Source organism: Megalobrama amblycephala, linkage group LG12 (assembly GCF_018812025.1).
Source record: "Megalobrama amblycephala isolate DHTTF-2021 linkage group LG12, ASM1881202v1, whole genome shotgun sequence".
Taxonomy (NCBI): domain Eukaryota; kingdom Metazoa; phylum Chordata; class Actinopteri; order Cypriniformes; family Xenocyprididae; genus Megalobrama; species Megalobrama amblycephala.
This window is the reverse complement of record NC_063055.1, coordinates 2,224,674-2,241,958: the sequence shown is the minus strand read 5'-3', so window position 1 is coordinate 2,241,958 and position 17,285 is coordinate 2,224,674. Positions and strand designations below refer to the sequence as shown.

The window sequence follows — 17,285 nt, the reverse complement described above, 5'->3', positions numbered from 1 at the left end:
ATTTAGTGCATATTAGCGTTACCTGTAGATTTCAATTTCTGTAGCCACTCAACAGTCCAAGTCTTTTGCTTTTTGGCTACGGGTGAATCTCCAGTTGTCACTGATGATTGTCATTTGGATCTTTCTGGATTACAATCCGCCATCAAAATGATAAGTTTAATTATTTCAGCTGCTATGAGAAAAGGCTATAAATGTGCCGCTACCGGCAGCTTCCTCGCGTGATAAAACGACTAGCCTGAACGGGACTCCTTCCTTTGTTTATGGACGTGACGTAATGACGCACAGAGGAACTGCTGCATGCTTGAATTTCCCGCGGAAATCCGCCATGTCGCTCTTATTATAAAACATTATTACAAGCTTACTGTTGTGAATCGAGACAAGATAATTAGAGTTTTGAACACTGGCTGGTTATGTACTTGTTCAAAAGTTTATTTTGGATAATTTTTAACCAAAAAAAATTGCGGACTGCAGCTTTAACGAACACTTACAAGCGGGCGCTTTTGAAGAATTCCAACAGTAGCCATTATTTTTGTAAATTTAGGGATCAAAATGGTCAAAATTGCTATTAGAGGAGAAAAACGAAATGAGGAACATACAATGAAGGAACACATGTAAACATGAAGAGTCGTAGCATCAGCAGCAAAGGTAAGAAGAATGGAAGAATCAGTTTGCTGTTAATGAGCGAGATGGGCAGACTTTCTGCTCTGTAGTAAAGTACCAACTTGACATATGCAAAACCTACAATTTCTAAAGACTGAACTGTGAATTCGATGTGTTTATTTGATGTAGGCCTACTTGTATTTTAAATAAATAAAAATAACCGCATCAGCGCACCCGCGGCTGGAATGAGCCCAACTCTGCGCGCGCTCGCGGATCCGATGCTGCACGAGCGATTGGAACGTGACAGAATGCTTGATATCGTAAGAGATTTTAATTACAATGCGCTCAGTGTTGTTTGCAAAAAGAGCTGAGTAACATTTGCTTATTAAGGCGTTTGTGTGATTGTTTGGTGATGCCCCAGATAGCAAAATACAATCGGGCCAGTTCTGGTTATTCTCGCCTGCCGGAGACTTACCACTCGAACCGGTTGCCTGGTGTACTCACTGCCCGATTCCGGCCCGAGTCAATCGGGCCAGACGCGGCAGCCGTTACCGTGCCGTCACTGCCGGAATCAAGCCGGTATCGGCCCGTCGCAAATGTGCACAGCGCGCCAGAAACGGCCCATCCCCGTTTATATATCTACCATACTGTTCATTCATTTTTCATTTAAATTTGATACCCAGCCAAAACGCTAACTTACATTTTAATTATATAAATTATAATACATAAATAACATCACTTAAATCTATACAAACATCACATTATTATGAAAAGCAATTATATGTCCATTTGAAAAGAACTCACTTGATATGGTTGGCATGAAAACATTTTATTTACAAAACAATTACAAAACCATATTACATCAAATAACAGCAGTTGTTATACTATTATTGTAAATATTTACCACATTTTGAAAAATTATAGCCTACACTAGTATTTACTTATACACAGAGTGTAAAATTGAATAAGTATTGACAAACTTATTGTTTTAAATACATTGGTAAATTGAAAAAGTTTTGCTGTTGTACTTAGCAAAATAATGAGCTGAATAACTTAGCTGAACTCTGCAGGCAGGAAGATCTCCAGGAACAGGATCAGGCACCTCTGCAGGACATCATTACATAAAAATACTAACTCAAAAGACAAAAAAACAACAACAAAACCTAAAAAATAAATAAATAAATAAATAAATAAATAAACCTACAGCTGTACAATTGAAGATTTTTTTGAAGATTAGTCTTTTATTATAAAACTGAAGATCATCTTCTATCACAACTGCAGTGCTTGAAGGACTTGTGCTTTCGTTTCGTTGACCACAATGACAGAATCAGTGATGTCTGGCTCTCCCAACACCTCCTGAAATAAGCATAGAGGGTCCAACTGTAAGTTTCACTCAGTAGACTAAAAGTAGACCGTTACATTTGCTGATACTAGCAATTCTGTTAATGCACAGAGTACCTACATTTCAAGTCTTGAAGAATTGTAGGTCCTCCTCACAGGTACACTGAGGAGCACGGAGGGCTACGGTGCGTTTCATGTTGACATCATGCACACCCTTCAAAGTCAAGCAAAAATTAACATGTTAAACAAGCAAGCCAACTTTATTTTATTTACAGTTATGACAGTGATGGAGGTAGTTGGTGTTGACAAATTTTAACTCACCTGAAGATCATAAACATTTAAAATGTCACGCAGAGTCTCTGAAATCTTGTTGATGCGTGCCGTTTTCAGTAATATGGTGTAACTTTGTACAAACCTAGAAAACCAAAACCACACAAGTGTATAACCAACAGTGGATGCAGAAAAGAGAAAGTCAGATCTCTGTCTCCTCAGATAACTGGACATCACACAACTAGCATTTCAACTCAACTGAAGTTACCTTAAGTGTTGAAGCTCATTCTTCAGTAAGTATCCAGTTCAGCCTGCAAGTAAAGTAAGATTGTAAAGGTTTACTAATCATTAGATAAAGCTACTGCTAGTTTATTCACATGAATGTAGGAATAAAATCACATTTCTCAGATCAGTGTGCTTAACAAAAAGCAGCAACACACTTATATAATGTAGGACTGCGATGACGGGGGAAAAAACGTAGATAACGTTAACATTGTTGCCCTACATTTTCTTCATTAAGATATCCTTACAAAATCAAATAAGAAAAAAATTTTTTTTTGCTTTACTTACATTTTAAGTTGGCTCCAGACGTTTGCAAATATCTGCCACGCTGAAAGGATTCTTCAGGTAACGTTGGTTAGAGCAATGATGTGATGTGGATGACAGCAGTTTACGTCGCTCAGTAAACTTAGAAATTATCATTAAAGTAGTGGAGTTTACTCAGGTAGGTTTACATTCCAACTGTAAAGAGCAAATAGTATTCAAGTATCTATTAATAAAGGTAACATGGTCTAACTGAATGTGCCAAACATTACTTAAACTTACCAGCTTTCTTATTGACTCCAACAGCTCCTTGCTAGTTCAGTCAGAAGATGATGTCCATGGTGTTATTTCTTCAGGGCTTGACCTGCTCGGTGTCTGGGGATTACAATCTGCCATTTCTTCAGTGATGATAACACTTCTCTTGATTACTACAAAACAGACAAATATTAAAAGCAATTTATGGCATGAGAAATAATCACTAATTCCTGTGCGTCTTAACATGCTGAGTGAAGAAGCAGCTAGTAGCAACAAAAGCTGTGATTGTGTGTTTGTGTTTTCCATGTTTTAGCAGTCATAAGCATCTGTAAAAGTAAAATCTGCTTATGATCTCAGACATACTAATGCATAGGATTGTAGTACATTCTCATCATAACAAAAAAAAAAGCAGTGAAACTACTAGCTTATGTAACTAGCGTATGTATTTAGTTAATTGAGGTTATTTGAAAACAATGATCTTCTAAACATCCTCTTCACTCACCTTCTTGAAGAAACATGGAATAAAACAACTTTTGCTTATTACAATTGCATTTATATAAAAATCTATGAGCGTGGAAACTAAAAACAAACAAACCTGTTCTTTCTCGTGTTCTTTCTCTTCCTCAGCTCTTTGTTTGCAGATCGGAGTGTTGCTCGTCAAGGTTTAGTGCAGTGTAAACACTCGAGATCCACATACCAATGCTTCGATCAAAGATTTAAAAGATTTTGTCCGTTTATTAGCTGTAGTAGCATACCGAAAGTTTTCAGACAAGCCAAGAAAGCCGCGTTCACGGCAGTCACGTGAAGTTAACAAGTTCCTTGATAAGCGTCTGCTAAGTAAAAATACCACAAATGTAAATGTGCGTCGATGCTTACCAGAACTGTTTTCTCGACATGACTCCATACATTAATATCTCTTGGTAAATAATCCATTGTTTTGCTGGCATCCGCTCCAAAACATGGCGGGTTCACCCACTAGCACAGGTGCGAGACCATGAATGAATCACCTGAGCGCGCAGTGAAGTGCGTTTAAAATACATGAAAGCGTTTAAAATAATGAATTGCTACATTACTTATAAATAGATTTGATATTATACATATTAGAGAATGTTCTTTCTCATATGGAACTTTTATTATATTAGGTTTTACCGCAGATATGTTGTTATTGACAAATTCGCTACATTAAACGTGTAACCTTAGTTAATTCATATCAGATACTACCAGGAAACGAAGTCAATTTTAAGACAATTTTAATTATTGCTTAGGCCTATGTAACCATCTGTGAGTGAACATAAGCCGAGTCATTGTCAGAAGTGGCACAGATCTCTATAGCCAGAGTTGGGCCAGTTACAGTGAACAGGAATCGGCCCAGTGCTTTACAGCCGTAACAAATAGCGAGCTGCGGGCCACAATCGGCCCGGTTAACACGTGCCGATGCCGATTCTGAGCCGCAGGCGCCGCGGGGCAGCCGAGCTCAGGCCGATTACTACATGCTATCTGGGTGCTGTTGAAGAGTGATACAGTCATACAGAATTAAATAGCATTTTAAAGTTTAGTTTGTGTATGTTCATTGAATAATCATTACTATCTGATTATTATTGCAAAGCTAATGTCAGTAAGTTAGTTTTTATGGTCCCACTTTATATTAAGTGGCCTTAACTACTATGTACTTACATTTAAATGAATGATTTGATACAATGCACTTAGTGTACATACATGTTTTTACATTGTAGTTTTAAAAACACCTGCATGTAATTACATCTGTAATTAATTTCTGTAATTACATTTATAATTACACTGTTGACCCATCCCTTACACCTTACCCCCACCCTTAAACCTACCCACACCACCAAAGCTTTCCCTAACCTTACCCGTATCCCAATTCAATAGCAGCAGAAGTGTTTTCGAATTCAATATGAACCCAATAAGTACACTGTACTTATTTTTTGATGTGAGTACATAGTAGTTAAGGCCACTTAATATAAAGTGGGACCGTTTTTATTTGTTATTTATTGTGTGCAACATCTAGGTATAATAATAGTATTATCTGCTAGTATCATAACATTAAATCTGATTGGTTTGCATTGGTGGCGTCATATGTAAATTATATGCGGCCCGTGAGACTTGCACTTGGACCATTGTGCGGACCACTGGGAAAAAAAGGTTGAGAACCACTGCACTAAGACCAAATCATAAACAGTCCTAATCCACCTAAAGACATTGAACACCATGAGGCAGTAGCGATAGAGCCTTGGGTGCTGAACCTTTTCTTCATAAATGCAATACATTTTGATTTATAGATCTGAATCTGCGATGAGACGCCAAAAATAAAATCTTTAACAAATAAATAAATATTGTCTGATTACCTGCGGCAGTGGTTTTCATGAGTTCACACTTACAAATGATTGAATATGTTCATGTCTTTCTTTCGTCAGTCGAAAAGAAATGAAGGTTTTTAAGGAAACATTTTTTTTTCTCCTTTTCTCCTTATAGTGGACTTCAGTGGGCACCAAACAGTTGAAGGTCAAAATTAGTTTCACTGCAGCTTTCACTGCAATTTCTATATGCCAATATTCAGTTAGTCATAGCGCCACCTGCTGACAACAGGAAATGGCATGCTTTACGCTGTAATTCACTCCCAGAAACACATTTCAATTTGCCACAAAGTTTCAAACATACTAGAACATATTGGAAGTTGTTGTAACTCAGGCATATGATGACCGGGTTATCAAATCAAACATCTCTGATCGTTTTTTTTTTTTTTTTTTTTTACAGAAAACTAGAGATATTCTTGCAGATTCATCTCATCCTCCATTATTTTAAAATGCTTCCTTCTGGTGTGATTTGGCTTTTAAATCTGTAAGATGTCAGAATGCTGTGTTTGTTTGTTGTTTGTTTATTGTGTGTTTTCGTACTGCATATTTACACATTTTATGCTGCACCAAAAATCACCCTTTGGGCTTATAATAAACTTTGAATTTGTATAATCAAATAAACTAAGTGTCAACATCTTGAATTATTAGTAACAATATAAAAAATATTCTTATGTTTATTTCATAAAAATCAGTAAAGATTTTACAGCAGAAAGACACATGAAGCACGAGATGAAGGAGGATGTTTTATTAATTATGGACATCAAATAAATTGTGTTTGAACTGTTGCTGAACCTCAGTCAGTTCTGAAGAGCACAATTCTTTTGTCACCAACAGAGAAGCAGATATAACTTGTTTTATACTGCACGTAGTAACCACAATTCCCCATAATGCAGTGCCAGGAGCGTCCATGCCTTCTGTCAAACTCCTGTAAGGAAAGACACAGTATTAAAGGATTAGTTCACTTTCAAATGAGTAAAGCCCAAGCTTTACTCACCCTCAAGCCATCCTAGGTGTATATGACTTCTTCTTTCTGATGAACACAATCGCAGAAATATTAATAAATATCCTGACGCATCCTATAGCTTTATAATTGCAGTGACAGAGATCAATAATTATGAGCTGAAGAAAGTGTATCCATCCACATCCATCCATCATAAACATACTCCACACGGCTCCGGGAGGTTAATAACGGCCTTCTGAAGCGAAGCGATGCGCTTGTGTAAAAGAATATCCATATTTAACAAGTTATGAAGTAAAATATCAAGCCTCCGCCAGACCGACTTCCGTATTCAAGTTACGAAGAAAGTGTAAACTGGCGTCGCGTCACTTTTTCCGTAAGTTGAATAGGGAAGGCGTAGGATGTAGCGTAAAATTTGTGAACTGCAAGAGTTTAACACTTTCTGCGTACATTTAATACGGAAGGCGGCTCATGTGGAAGCTACATATTTTACTTCATAACTTGTCAAATATGGATTTTTTTTTTTACACAAATGCATCGCTTCGATTCAGCAGGTCTTTATTAACCCCCCAGAGCCATGTGGAGTATGTTTATGATGATGGATGTGGATGTGGATGGAAGCACTTTCTTCTTCAGCTTATACTCATTGATCACTGCCATTATAAAACTCGGATGTGTCAGGATATTTATTAATATTTCTTCAATTGTGTTCATCAGAAAGAAAAAAGTAATATGCACCTAGAATGGCTTGAGGGTGAGTAAAGCTTAATAAAGGCTAATTTTCATTTGAAAGTGAATTAATCCTTTAATGCTCCACAAACTCATATCAACAAAAAACACTCAATCTCCTCCATCAAGCTCCTGACCAAAAACAACAAATAAAATATTCACAATACTCAATCAACTGCATTTCATTCAGACATTCAGTCTCTCAGTAAAACTCTAGAACTGACCTTCACCATGTAGACAGCAATATCATTATCCTCTGTGTACATATTCACAGCCAGAAGAGCGACCTGAAGAGCCTCGTCCTGCATCTCATCACTCATGTCTGAGTTATAGACGTCAAGCGATGTCTTCAACATGGTTGATTTGCAGCTGTAAGCACAGAGTTAGTTTTAATGTGCAAGTGTGAAAATATGAAACAGGAAAGGATCTGATTAACACATTTGACACCAGAAAGACATGTGAAGCCCAAGCTGCAGGACGTTTGTACAATTATACTAAAAGACTTTTAAAGAAGTCTAAACTATCAATCAGACGACAAAAGGCATGCACTCTTAAATATTTGACTGTATATTCACAGTAAATTACTGGCTACTAGTTGCATTACTCTCACAGTAGGTTACTTTCATTTTTGCAGTAAATAATTGTGAAATGACAGCTGTATACTGTGACATCACAGCAGTTATTCCATATTACTGTGATTTAGCAGTTTTCTGCTGTAGAATTAGTTTGAACTGTAATAGTAATGCAGTAATCAAGTAATGTGCTGTTAATTCACACTTTAAAACTATAGTAAAATACTGTCAGTTTTAAGTTTTTATCTGTTAATCAGATATAACTATTGAAAAGATGAAAAACATGAACGATTTTACACCTTTATTTGGCAGTTTAACAGTTTTTAAACCATCAAGAGGCATTTTGGATGCACTCACAAAAATGCATATAATGAAAAATATTATTTAGCTCTAAAGAAAGTTGGTCAAATCTAATGTAAATACTGCTGTAACACTTTGTAACACACAAATTACTAAAATATATAGTAAAAACACAAAGCACTAACCTGCAGGTTACAGAGACAAAAAACAACCAACAAGATGGTTTGCAGAGAGCAACAGAGAAGTAGCTTAACTACAGGAAACTACTGAACATCTAGCTTGGACTACACATGTTCAACCCACAAACTCACATTTATTTGAGACTGCAAAACTCAAGACCATTGTCACATCAAGCAAAAACATTCCCAAGAGTTCTTATTAATGTGAAAACACAATCATTTGATTCACTTCACTTATCAGTTGAGGTGATTAGCTAGAATTTATATTTCAAATTTGATAGTGTAGGCTTTTTTGTTTTGTTTTAATGCTTTTGTGGAAACAATGATACACTTCAGCAGGTCAGCAGCTTTATTTGAAATAGAAATCTTTTGTAACATTATGACTGTCTTTACTGTCACTTGTGATTTAATTTAATGCATCCTTTCTGAATAAATGTACTAATTTATATATATATATATATATAAACTTTTTTACATCCCTTTTTTAATCCATAGGGTTTAATATGGAGTTGACCCACCCTTTGCCGCTATAACAGCCTCAACTCTTCTGGGAAGGCTTTCCACAAGGTTTAGGAGTGTGTTTATGGGAATTTTTGACCATTCTTCTAGAAGCGCATTTGTGAGGTCAGGCAGTGATGTTGGACGAGAAGGCCTGGCTCACAGTCTCCGCTCTAATTCAAGGTGTTCTGTCGGGCTGAGGTCAGGACTGTGCAGACCAATCAAGTTCCTCCACACCAAACTCACTCATCCATGTCTTTATTGACCTTGCTTTGTGCACTGGTGCACAGTCATGTTGGAACAGGAAGGGGCCATCCCCAAACCGTTCCCACAAAGTTGGGAGCATTAAACTGTCCAAAATGTCTTGGTATGCTGAAGCATTAAGAGTTCCTTTCACTGGAACTAAAGTACAAGCCCAATCTCACAACCCCACACCATAATCCCCCTCCACCAAACTTTACACTTGGCACAATGCAGTCAGGCAAGTACCGTTCTCCTGGTGACCGCCAAACCCAGACTCGTCCATCGGATTTCCAGACAGAGAAGTGTGATTCGGGCTTCTCGGCCATGGAAACCCATTCCATGAAGCTCTCTACGTACTGTTCTTGAGCTAATCTGAAGGCCACACGAAGTTTGGATGTCTGTAGCTATTGACTCTGCAGAAATTTAGCGACTTCTGCGCACTGTACGCCTCAGCATGCGCTGACACCGCTCTGTGATTTTACGTGGTCTACCACTTCGTGGCTGAGCTGCTGTTGTTCCCAATTGCTTCCACTTTATGATACCACTAACAGTTGACCGTGGAATATTTAGTAGTGAGGAAATTTCACGAATGGACTTATTGCACAGGTGGAAACCTATCACGGTACCACGTTTGAATTCACTGAGCTCCTAAGAGCGACCCATTCTTTCACAAATGTTTGTAGAAGCAGTCTGCATGCCTAGTGCTTTATTTTATACACCTGTGGCCATGGAAGTGATTGGAACACCTGAATTCATTGATTTGGAGGGGCGTATATATAGATACACGCACACATTGATATAAAGTAAAATTCTTACATTGTGTCTTACCTTGACACAATGTAACTTGACATTTGCTATTCAACAGTGTTTTGATCCGCCTGCATTGACACCATTGTATGCAAACTGAGCTGGATGATGACATCACTGTTTACTCCAGTGCTGATATAGATAAATTAACTAAATTAATAACTATCGTTTCTTACATCGGAATTAATCAATATTGAATTTACTTGAGATGGATACTGACACCATTTTCTTTAAGAGCTGCTGTGCAGCCAAAATGATAAAGCTGCTTTGACACAATCTGCATTTTAAAAAGCGCTATATAAATAAAGGTGACATCTCTGAACAGAGTGATTGTGATGATTATCTGTGACACTTCATGTGCTTGACCAAAATGATTAAGGTACAGTCATAACTTCCTGTCAACTCCATGCAGGGGAGAGGAAGTCAATGATGTCATTGACTTCCTCTCCCCTGCATGGAGTTGACAGGAAGTTATGACTGTACCTTAATCATGTTGGCTGCGTCCGAAACTGCATACTCTCTTGAGTAGGTACTTATTTTGAATAAGTACTTACTTTGTAAGGGTAAAAAAGTACGTTCTTTTCCTGAATCCGCCTTGTTAGCTTTGTCACGTGACTTATGACGTCATCACTAGCGCCAAGATTTAAAGAGCCCAAGCAAGATTCGCGCAATTACCTTCATCAATTACATGATTTACGTTGCTGATTTGATCGCCGCGTTTACATTTATTATGCCGCTCCATATCACATCACAAAGGAGGCGTCGGGCTGTTGCTCGAAAAGCACGCCTTTGGAGACGTTTGGTGATTTTATATTCAGAAAATGTAAGTAAAAAGTAGCTATACATTGCATTCCTGCACCCCTTTACACACAATAATATACTTAATTGTAAAAACTTATAATTACACAGACAGATATGTCCAGGGGCGTAGTTTGCGGGGGGGATGGGGGGGAGGTAACCCCCCCAATATTCAAATCCATCAGTTACAACCCCCCCAATATTTCAACATGAAAATCACAGTAGATCTATACTAACATATGTATAATTCATTTATTTTGTAACAATAATTTTGTTTCTAATCGAATATGAGTTTGTCATAATAAATTAGTCAAAAAAATACCCCCCTTCCATTGAACCGATTGGTAACGCCCAACCAATGCGCGTCGCACTTTCACCAAAACAACGTGAGTGGTGCTGTACTGTTTGAATGGAGAGCACGGGTAGCACCAAAAAATGAAGAGAACCGTTGCCCAGCCAACTATATTAAACTTCTGTTCAAAGAGGGACGTTAAAAAGAATAAAGCATGTACTGAGAAGGAGGTATGAAAACATTGTAATAGCTAATTACACTCCACATTTATTTTAACTATCTAATCCATTGCAATTTAGCCATAACTATCAGTGCAACTGTAACCAGTTACCAAAACAGCCGTCTGTTTTGTTACTTCATTTTTCAATAGTGTCTTATCAATGACAAAAGTATTCACATCGGTGTTTGTTTTCTTCCTTAATTAATCTGATTTTGAACGAATTGGCTTGAATGAACGATTTAAGTAGCTCACTCATTAAAACGTCGAATCGCTGCCACCTACTGGCGTTTTCAAATTTTAACATAATTTCTTTCTTTTTAGAATCACTCCGTTATGTTAGAATTTGATGAATGGTTATAGATAAATTCCATAAAGTTATGATAGATAGATAGATAGATAGATAGATAGATAGATAGATAGATAGATAGATAGATAGATAGATAGATAGATAGATAGATAGATAGATAGATAAGAAATAAATTATCCAAAAACGCTATACACATTAAAAAAAAAAAAAATAATTATAAAAAATAATATCAGGCAGCATACCAACGCTCAACCCCCCCAATGTTGAAACCAAATCTACGCCCTTGGATATGTCACATCATGGCAATTTATTGAATTCACAATATTCAACCATAATAATGAAATATTTAATATTCAACCATAAGTAAACCATGTGAGTAAATTTGATCGCCGCGTTTACATTTATTATGCCGCTCCATATCACATCACAAAGGAGGCGTCGGGCTGTTGCTCGAAAAGCACGCCTTTGGAGACGTTTGGTGATTTTATATTCAGAAAATGTAAGTAAAAAGTAGCTATACATTGCATTCCTGCACCCCTTTACACACAATAATATACTTAATTGTAAAAACTTATAATTACACAGACAGATATGTCCAGGGGCGTAGTTTGCGGGGGGGATGGGGGGGAGGTAACCCCCCCAATATTCAAATCCATCAGTTACAACCCCCCCAATATTTCAACATGAAAATCACAGTAGATCTATACTAACATATGTATAATTCATTTATTTTGTAACAATAATTTTGTTTCTAATCGAATATGAGTTTGTCATAATAAATTAGTCAAAAAAATACCCCCCTTCCATTGAACCGATTGGTAACGCCCAACCAATGCGCGTCGCACTTTCACCAAAACAACGTGAGTGGTGCTGTACTGTTTGAATGGAGAGCACGGGTAGCACCAAAAAATGAAGAGAACCGTTGCCCAGCCAACTATATTAAACTTCTGTTCAAAGAGGGACGTTAAAAAGAATAAAGCATGTACTGAGAAGAATGTTAGAATTTGATGAATGGTTATAGATAAATTCCATAAAGTTATGATAGATAGATGGATAGATAGATAGATAGATAGATAGATAGATAGATAGATAGATAGATAGATAGATAGATAGATAGATAGATAGATAGATAGATAGATAAGAAATAAATTATCCAAAAACGCTATACACATTAAAAAAAAAAAAATAATTATAAAAAATAATATCAGGCAGCATACCAACGCTCAACCCCCCCAATGTTGAAACCAAATCTACGCCCTTGGATATGTCACATCATGGCAATTTATTGAATTCACAATATTCAACCATAATAATGAAATATTTAATATTCAACCATAAGTAAACCATGTGAGTAAATTTGATCGCCGCGTTTACATTTATTATGCCGCTCCATATCACATCACAAAGGAGGCGTCGGGCTGTTGCTCGAAAAGCACGCCTTTGGAGACGTTTGGTGATTTTATATTCAGAAAAAAATAATTATAAAAAATAATATCAGGCAGCATACCAACGCTCAACCCCCCCAATGTTGAAACCAAATCTACGCCCTTGGATATGTCACATCATGGCAATTTATTGAATTCACAATATTCAACCATAATAATGAAATATTTAATATTCAACCATAAGTAAACCATGTGAGTAAATCATTTTTTTAATTTTTTTTTTCAAGAAAAGATGAATAAAGATGACTTTTGTTTTACTGACTAAAATAGAATATGAATAAAATGGAAAAAAAGAAGAAAAAAACATTCAAATTAATAAATATATTTATACAGAAGTATTAAATGAACATAACATTATTTAAAACGTACACAAATGTATTGTTCTAACAAACTATGTGAACATCAACAGATGGTGAACCCCACATCATCTTACTGCCGCCTCAACAGAGCTGTGCCAATCCTGCAGCTGTATTTTGATGAGGCAGCTGACCTGCGCAATGACCTCCGTCTCTCTCGCCAGTCCATCTTGTCCCTAACTGCTGCAGTTAGGCTGGATTCCGATCATGGGTGGGAAAGGGACATTGAGGTGCTGCTGTTCCTCTTCTGGCTGGGTCATGCGGCTTCTTTCAGGGTGGTGTCTCGGACCTTCGATATCCCCAAGTCCTCTGTGCATGATATTGTGCACAGAGTGAGCTCTGCAATCGTCAGGATCTTGAGGAGGGTGATTGCTTTCAAACCGGTGATGACCTGGTGGCGGTAGGAGAAGGTTTTGCCCAGCTGGCAGGGTCACCAGCTTTCAGCTCAGCAGTTGGTGCAATTGACGGCTGTCACATCTGTCTTAAACCTCCAGCAGCTACCGCCCAGTGCTATCTGAACAGGAAACTGTTTCACTCCATCCAGCTACAGGCCATCACCGACCACCGTGGGAAGTTCATTGACATCTTTGTGGGATATCCTGGGTCCGTGCACGATGCCAGGGTGCTGAGGAACAGCCCGGTCTTCACTGGAAGCCTTTATCCACCTGCAGGCAAGTGTATCCTTGGGGATGGTGGATATCCTTACCTGCGTGAACCCATCTGCCTCATCACCCCATACAGGGAGCCTGTACAGAACCCTGTACAGGCTCGCTATAACAGGAAGCACTCCCGTGCCCGGAACATCGTGGAGAGAGCTTTCGGGATGATGAAAACACGCTGGCGCTCTGTTTTCTTTAAGGCAATGGAAGTGAGTCCTGCCTTCGTGCCTGAGGTCATTGCATGCTGCGCTGTGCTCCACAATATTGCTCTACAAAATGGGGACATCGTTGAGCCAGAGGTTGGGGAGAATAATGATGATGGCCCCCCTGAAGCCCTGAACCCTGGAACAAGATCAGGAGAACATGTGCGGGACAATCTGGCTGCTGCTGTATCTGCTCCAGACGTCCGTCTTCCTGCTCTCCATGATCATGACTACCTGTGAAACATTTAACAGGTTTATACTTTTGCACAAAGCATTGCGTTATTTTATTATAGCTTGTTGTAGTTTTTTTCCTAAATACGATATATGTTTATCAAGTGCAGTGTCAATAAATATTTTTTCCTCTATAAAGGCTTCCATTTTCTTCAATTGTGGGGGAGGGAGGAGGGGGGTTGTATCATTTTTGAGTCATGGATTACATTTATGATGGATGGATGTGCTTTTATGGACTTCAAAATCAAAGGTACCATTCACTCCCACTATAAAGCTTGGGAGAGCCAGGATATTTTTTATTATAACTTTGAATGTGTTGGGCTGAAAAAGAATAGTCATATACACTTAGGATGGCTTGAGATTGAGTAAATGATGGGATAGTTTTTTTGGGGGGCGATGAACATTTTTGGGTGGACTATCCCTTTAACATTTCAAGGATGAAAGTGGTGTGCAATCCGTTGTGAACACATGAAAGCAGGTGTCCATAACTGTTGTTTCTAGGCCATGTATCACAGTGTTAAACCGGTGGCTCTAAAACAGCAGCTGGAAAACCTCAGCATTGCCTTTGAGAAAGCTGAAGGACCTAATCCGGGAGATGGAGGAGAGGGAGGCTGAGAGAGAGCAAAAAGCAACAGAGAGGGAGAGATGATGGCCTGCACCCGTCCTAATCAAACACACCTGAAACATTTAATCAAGTTATTTAGGATTACTTATAGTAGGATTACAGACAGGTGTGTTTAATTCAGGGTTCGTACACATTTTTACCAATAAAATTCCATGACTTTTCCATGACTTTAAGTAAAATTTCATGACCTAATGTTTCATGAAATGTCTATGTATACATGTTAAATAAGAAGAAAATCCATGTTACACCCAGCATATTTTTACTAAAATAAATGACAAGCTTTGTAGTGTACAGTAGAATATGAAATATTTATTTAAATAACGCTTGCACACAGAACGCGTCTTTGCGTCTAAAAACGTGAGACGTGGCGCTCAGGAGTGGTTTTTAAAAAAGCGCAGCATAGAACGCGAGAGTCTCGAGACGCGCCTTTGAGACGTGATGCAATAATGGTAATAATAGAAATAGGCAAACTGCAGAATTTACAGATACAAGTTTTGACATGGAAAAAAAGAAAATAAGATAATAATGAGCGCCTCCTCCATGTTGCCATTATATAAAACAGTTGTCATGCCAACTCGCAACGCTTGCCCTGCCTCCGAGGTCTTCTGATTGGTCCACTGTTTTGGAACTGACATTGATGGGCGGCGCTGCGTATAAAAGTTGAAATTCTTTTAACTTGACACGGCGTCTTAAAAACGCGGCGCTCATGTGTGAGGCGCTGCAAAAGACGCATGCACATCCGTCAAGCGCGTGTTTACATAGAAAAACAATAGGAAAGTAGCGCATTGGAATAGAAAAACGCGTTCTGTGTGAACGGCCCCAACAAAGTTTCATAACATAGGCTACATAAAACCCTGCGTACCGCTTAGAAATGGATTAACGTAATCCATGGGAGAAAATTAACATAAATCAAGGGGAAGCAACAATGTTAAACTAAAAAATAAATAAAAGTGTCCAGCAACACTGTTCCTGCACAGTAGCCTACCTCTGCAGTTAGGGTTTCGTTTCTGGATAAAGCACTCAAAATGGTCCCTTGTTTTACAGTGGATGAGAGGGAAGCACCGCAGCTGGGAGCGGGTGTCACGTCAGTTGCACGGGTGAAAAAGCCAGCGATTGGGTTGGAAGCAGTCGAGCACGCAGCTGCATACTTTTCATCATGAAGCCATACATTTTTAAATCTGCATTTCCCTGGCATTGCTACACAATACTATTAGCTGAAACTGCGTTACCCCACGCAGAGAACGTCACGTGACGGATAGTGCGAACGTTAACTATTGTAATTTAACTAATATTATCAACTATATTCGAATATACGGAGATTGTGAAACAAATTTCCATGACTTTTCCAAAACTTTGTGGGTTAATTAATTTTTCCAAAACTTTTCCAGGCCTGGAAATAGCCATTTTAAAATTCCATGACTTTTCCAGGTTTTTCATGACCGTACGAACCCTGTTAATTACAATTGAAACTCAGGACCTGACTTGGGTGTCCTTGAGCTGTTTACGTTCTATATACATTTAGTAGTGAGATAATACAAAAAAATAAAGCTATGTTTGATTGAAGTCTTACAACAATCACTTAAATAAACTTATATTAACCTCTCAAGACAATATAAGGAAATATGTGAAATGTCTATTTACTTTGAACGCCTACAAATAAAATGTTTTGTTCCGAAATATTTAATTATATTAAAATTATATGTTGACTATAAAAAAAAAAGTATAAATACATTATACGCTAAAAATTGATTGTGTGATTGATTTGAGGATGCTTTTAAAAATATATATATAAAGAAATTTTATTTTTTTGCAATCAACTCAAGAAGGGCAAGAAATCGTTCATCCCTTTCCCTGGTTTCCCTCTCTCTCCTTTCTTCTCTCTCAACTGCTTCTCTATGCCTTCTTTCTTCAGTTTCTCTGGCTTCTCGCTCTCGTCTCTCTCTTTCTCTACGCTCCTCCTTCTCCTCTATTTCCCGCCATCATCTCTCCTCCCTCTCTGTTGCTTCTCGCTCTCTCGCAGCCTCCCTCTCCTCCATCTCCCGGATTAGGTCCTCTACATGTTTTCTTTTTCTTCCAGCTGGCGGTGGGCTTGCTGAAGATGAAGAGGCCACAGCAACATCCGGGCCAGATGAGGCAATAAGGGCAGGTGGAGTGATTGAGGGTCTGCCCCCAATTGCCTCATCCATGGCAGCATACCACTTCCAGGATGCTGCTGTGGGCTCCCCATCCTCAGTGCTCACCCCTGTCTGCGGACATTTCAGATCCTACAGAAATGTTCAGAATACAATTACACAATTACAGAATTTAAATAGTCATTAAATGTTGCATTAGTAGAAACAAAATCATTATACTTTATATTTCTGTTTAAGATTTCCCTTTTTTTTTTTACAGATGTGGGCACTACTTTGCCCTGCAGGCCCTGCTCCACCACAAAAGCTCTGCAACATTAGAAATCAAAAATCAAATACTGCTGTAATAA

General features: G+C 38.2%; 1 protein-coding gene and 1 long non-coding RNA gene across 3 annotated transcripts; both read right to left on the bottom strand.

Moving 5' to 3' along the window:
- Window positions 1–1,613: 1,613 nt before the first annotated feature.
- LOC125280024 lies at window positions 1,614–3,974 on the bottom strand. 2 transcript variants are annotated; one of them, XR_007187511.1, is made up of 8 exons: window positions 3,886–3,974; window positions 3,605–3,711; window positions 3,037–3,182; window positions 2,782–2,952; window positions 2,480–2,522; window positions 2,263–2,356; window positions 2,063–2,155; window positions 1,614–1,956 (listed from the first exon to the last, which is right to left on the bottom strand). It is a non-coding gene; the product is annotated as an uncharacterized LOC125280024 (long non-coding RNA). The 2 variants fall into 2 exon arrangements; XR_007187512.1 differs by having other exon boundaries at window positions 3,605–3,750; window positions 3,886–3,966.
- A 1,966-nt stretch (window positions 3,975–5,940) lies between these two features.
- On the bottom strand, window positions 5,941–7,675 carry LOC125279343 (dynein 8 kDa light chain, flagellar outer arm-like). Its single transcript, XM_048208879.1, has 2 exons — window positions 7,296–7,675; window positions 5,941–6,309 (listed from the first exon to the last, which is right to left on the bottom strand). Exons 1-2 carry the CDS (start codon window positions 7,425–7,427, stop codon window positions 6,178–6,180), a joined length of 264 nt encoding a protein of 87 aa, XP_048064836.1. The 5' UTR covers window positions 7,428–7,675; the 3' UTR covers window positions 5,941–6,177.
- Between the last annotated feature and the right edge of the window lie 9,610 nt (window positions 7,676–17,285).

What these genes read in the sequence shown, in the direction of transcription:
- LOC125279343 (XM_048208879.1), bottom strand. Translation starts at nt 7,427, where the DNA reads ATGTTGAAGACATCGCTTGACGTCTATAACTCAGACATGAGTGATGAG. An exon ending in TTGCTGTCTACATGGTGAAG is followed by an intron (nt 6,310 to 7,295) that starts GTCAGTTCTAGA and finishes CTTTCCTTACAG; the next exon opens with GAGTTTGACAGAAGGCATGG.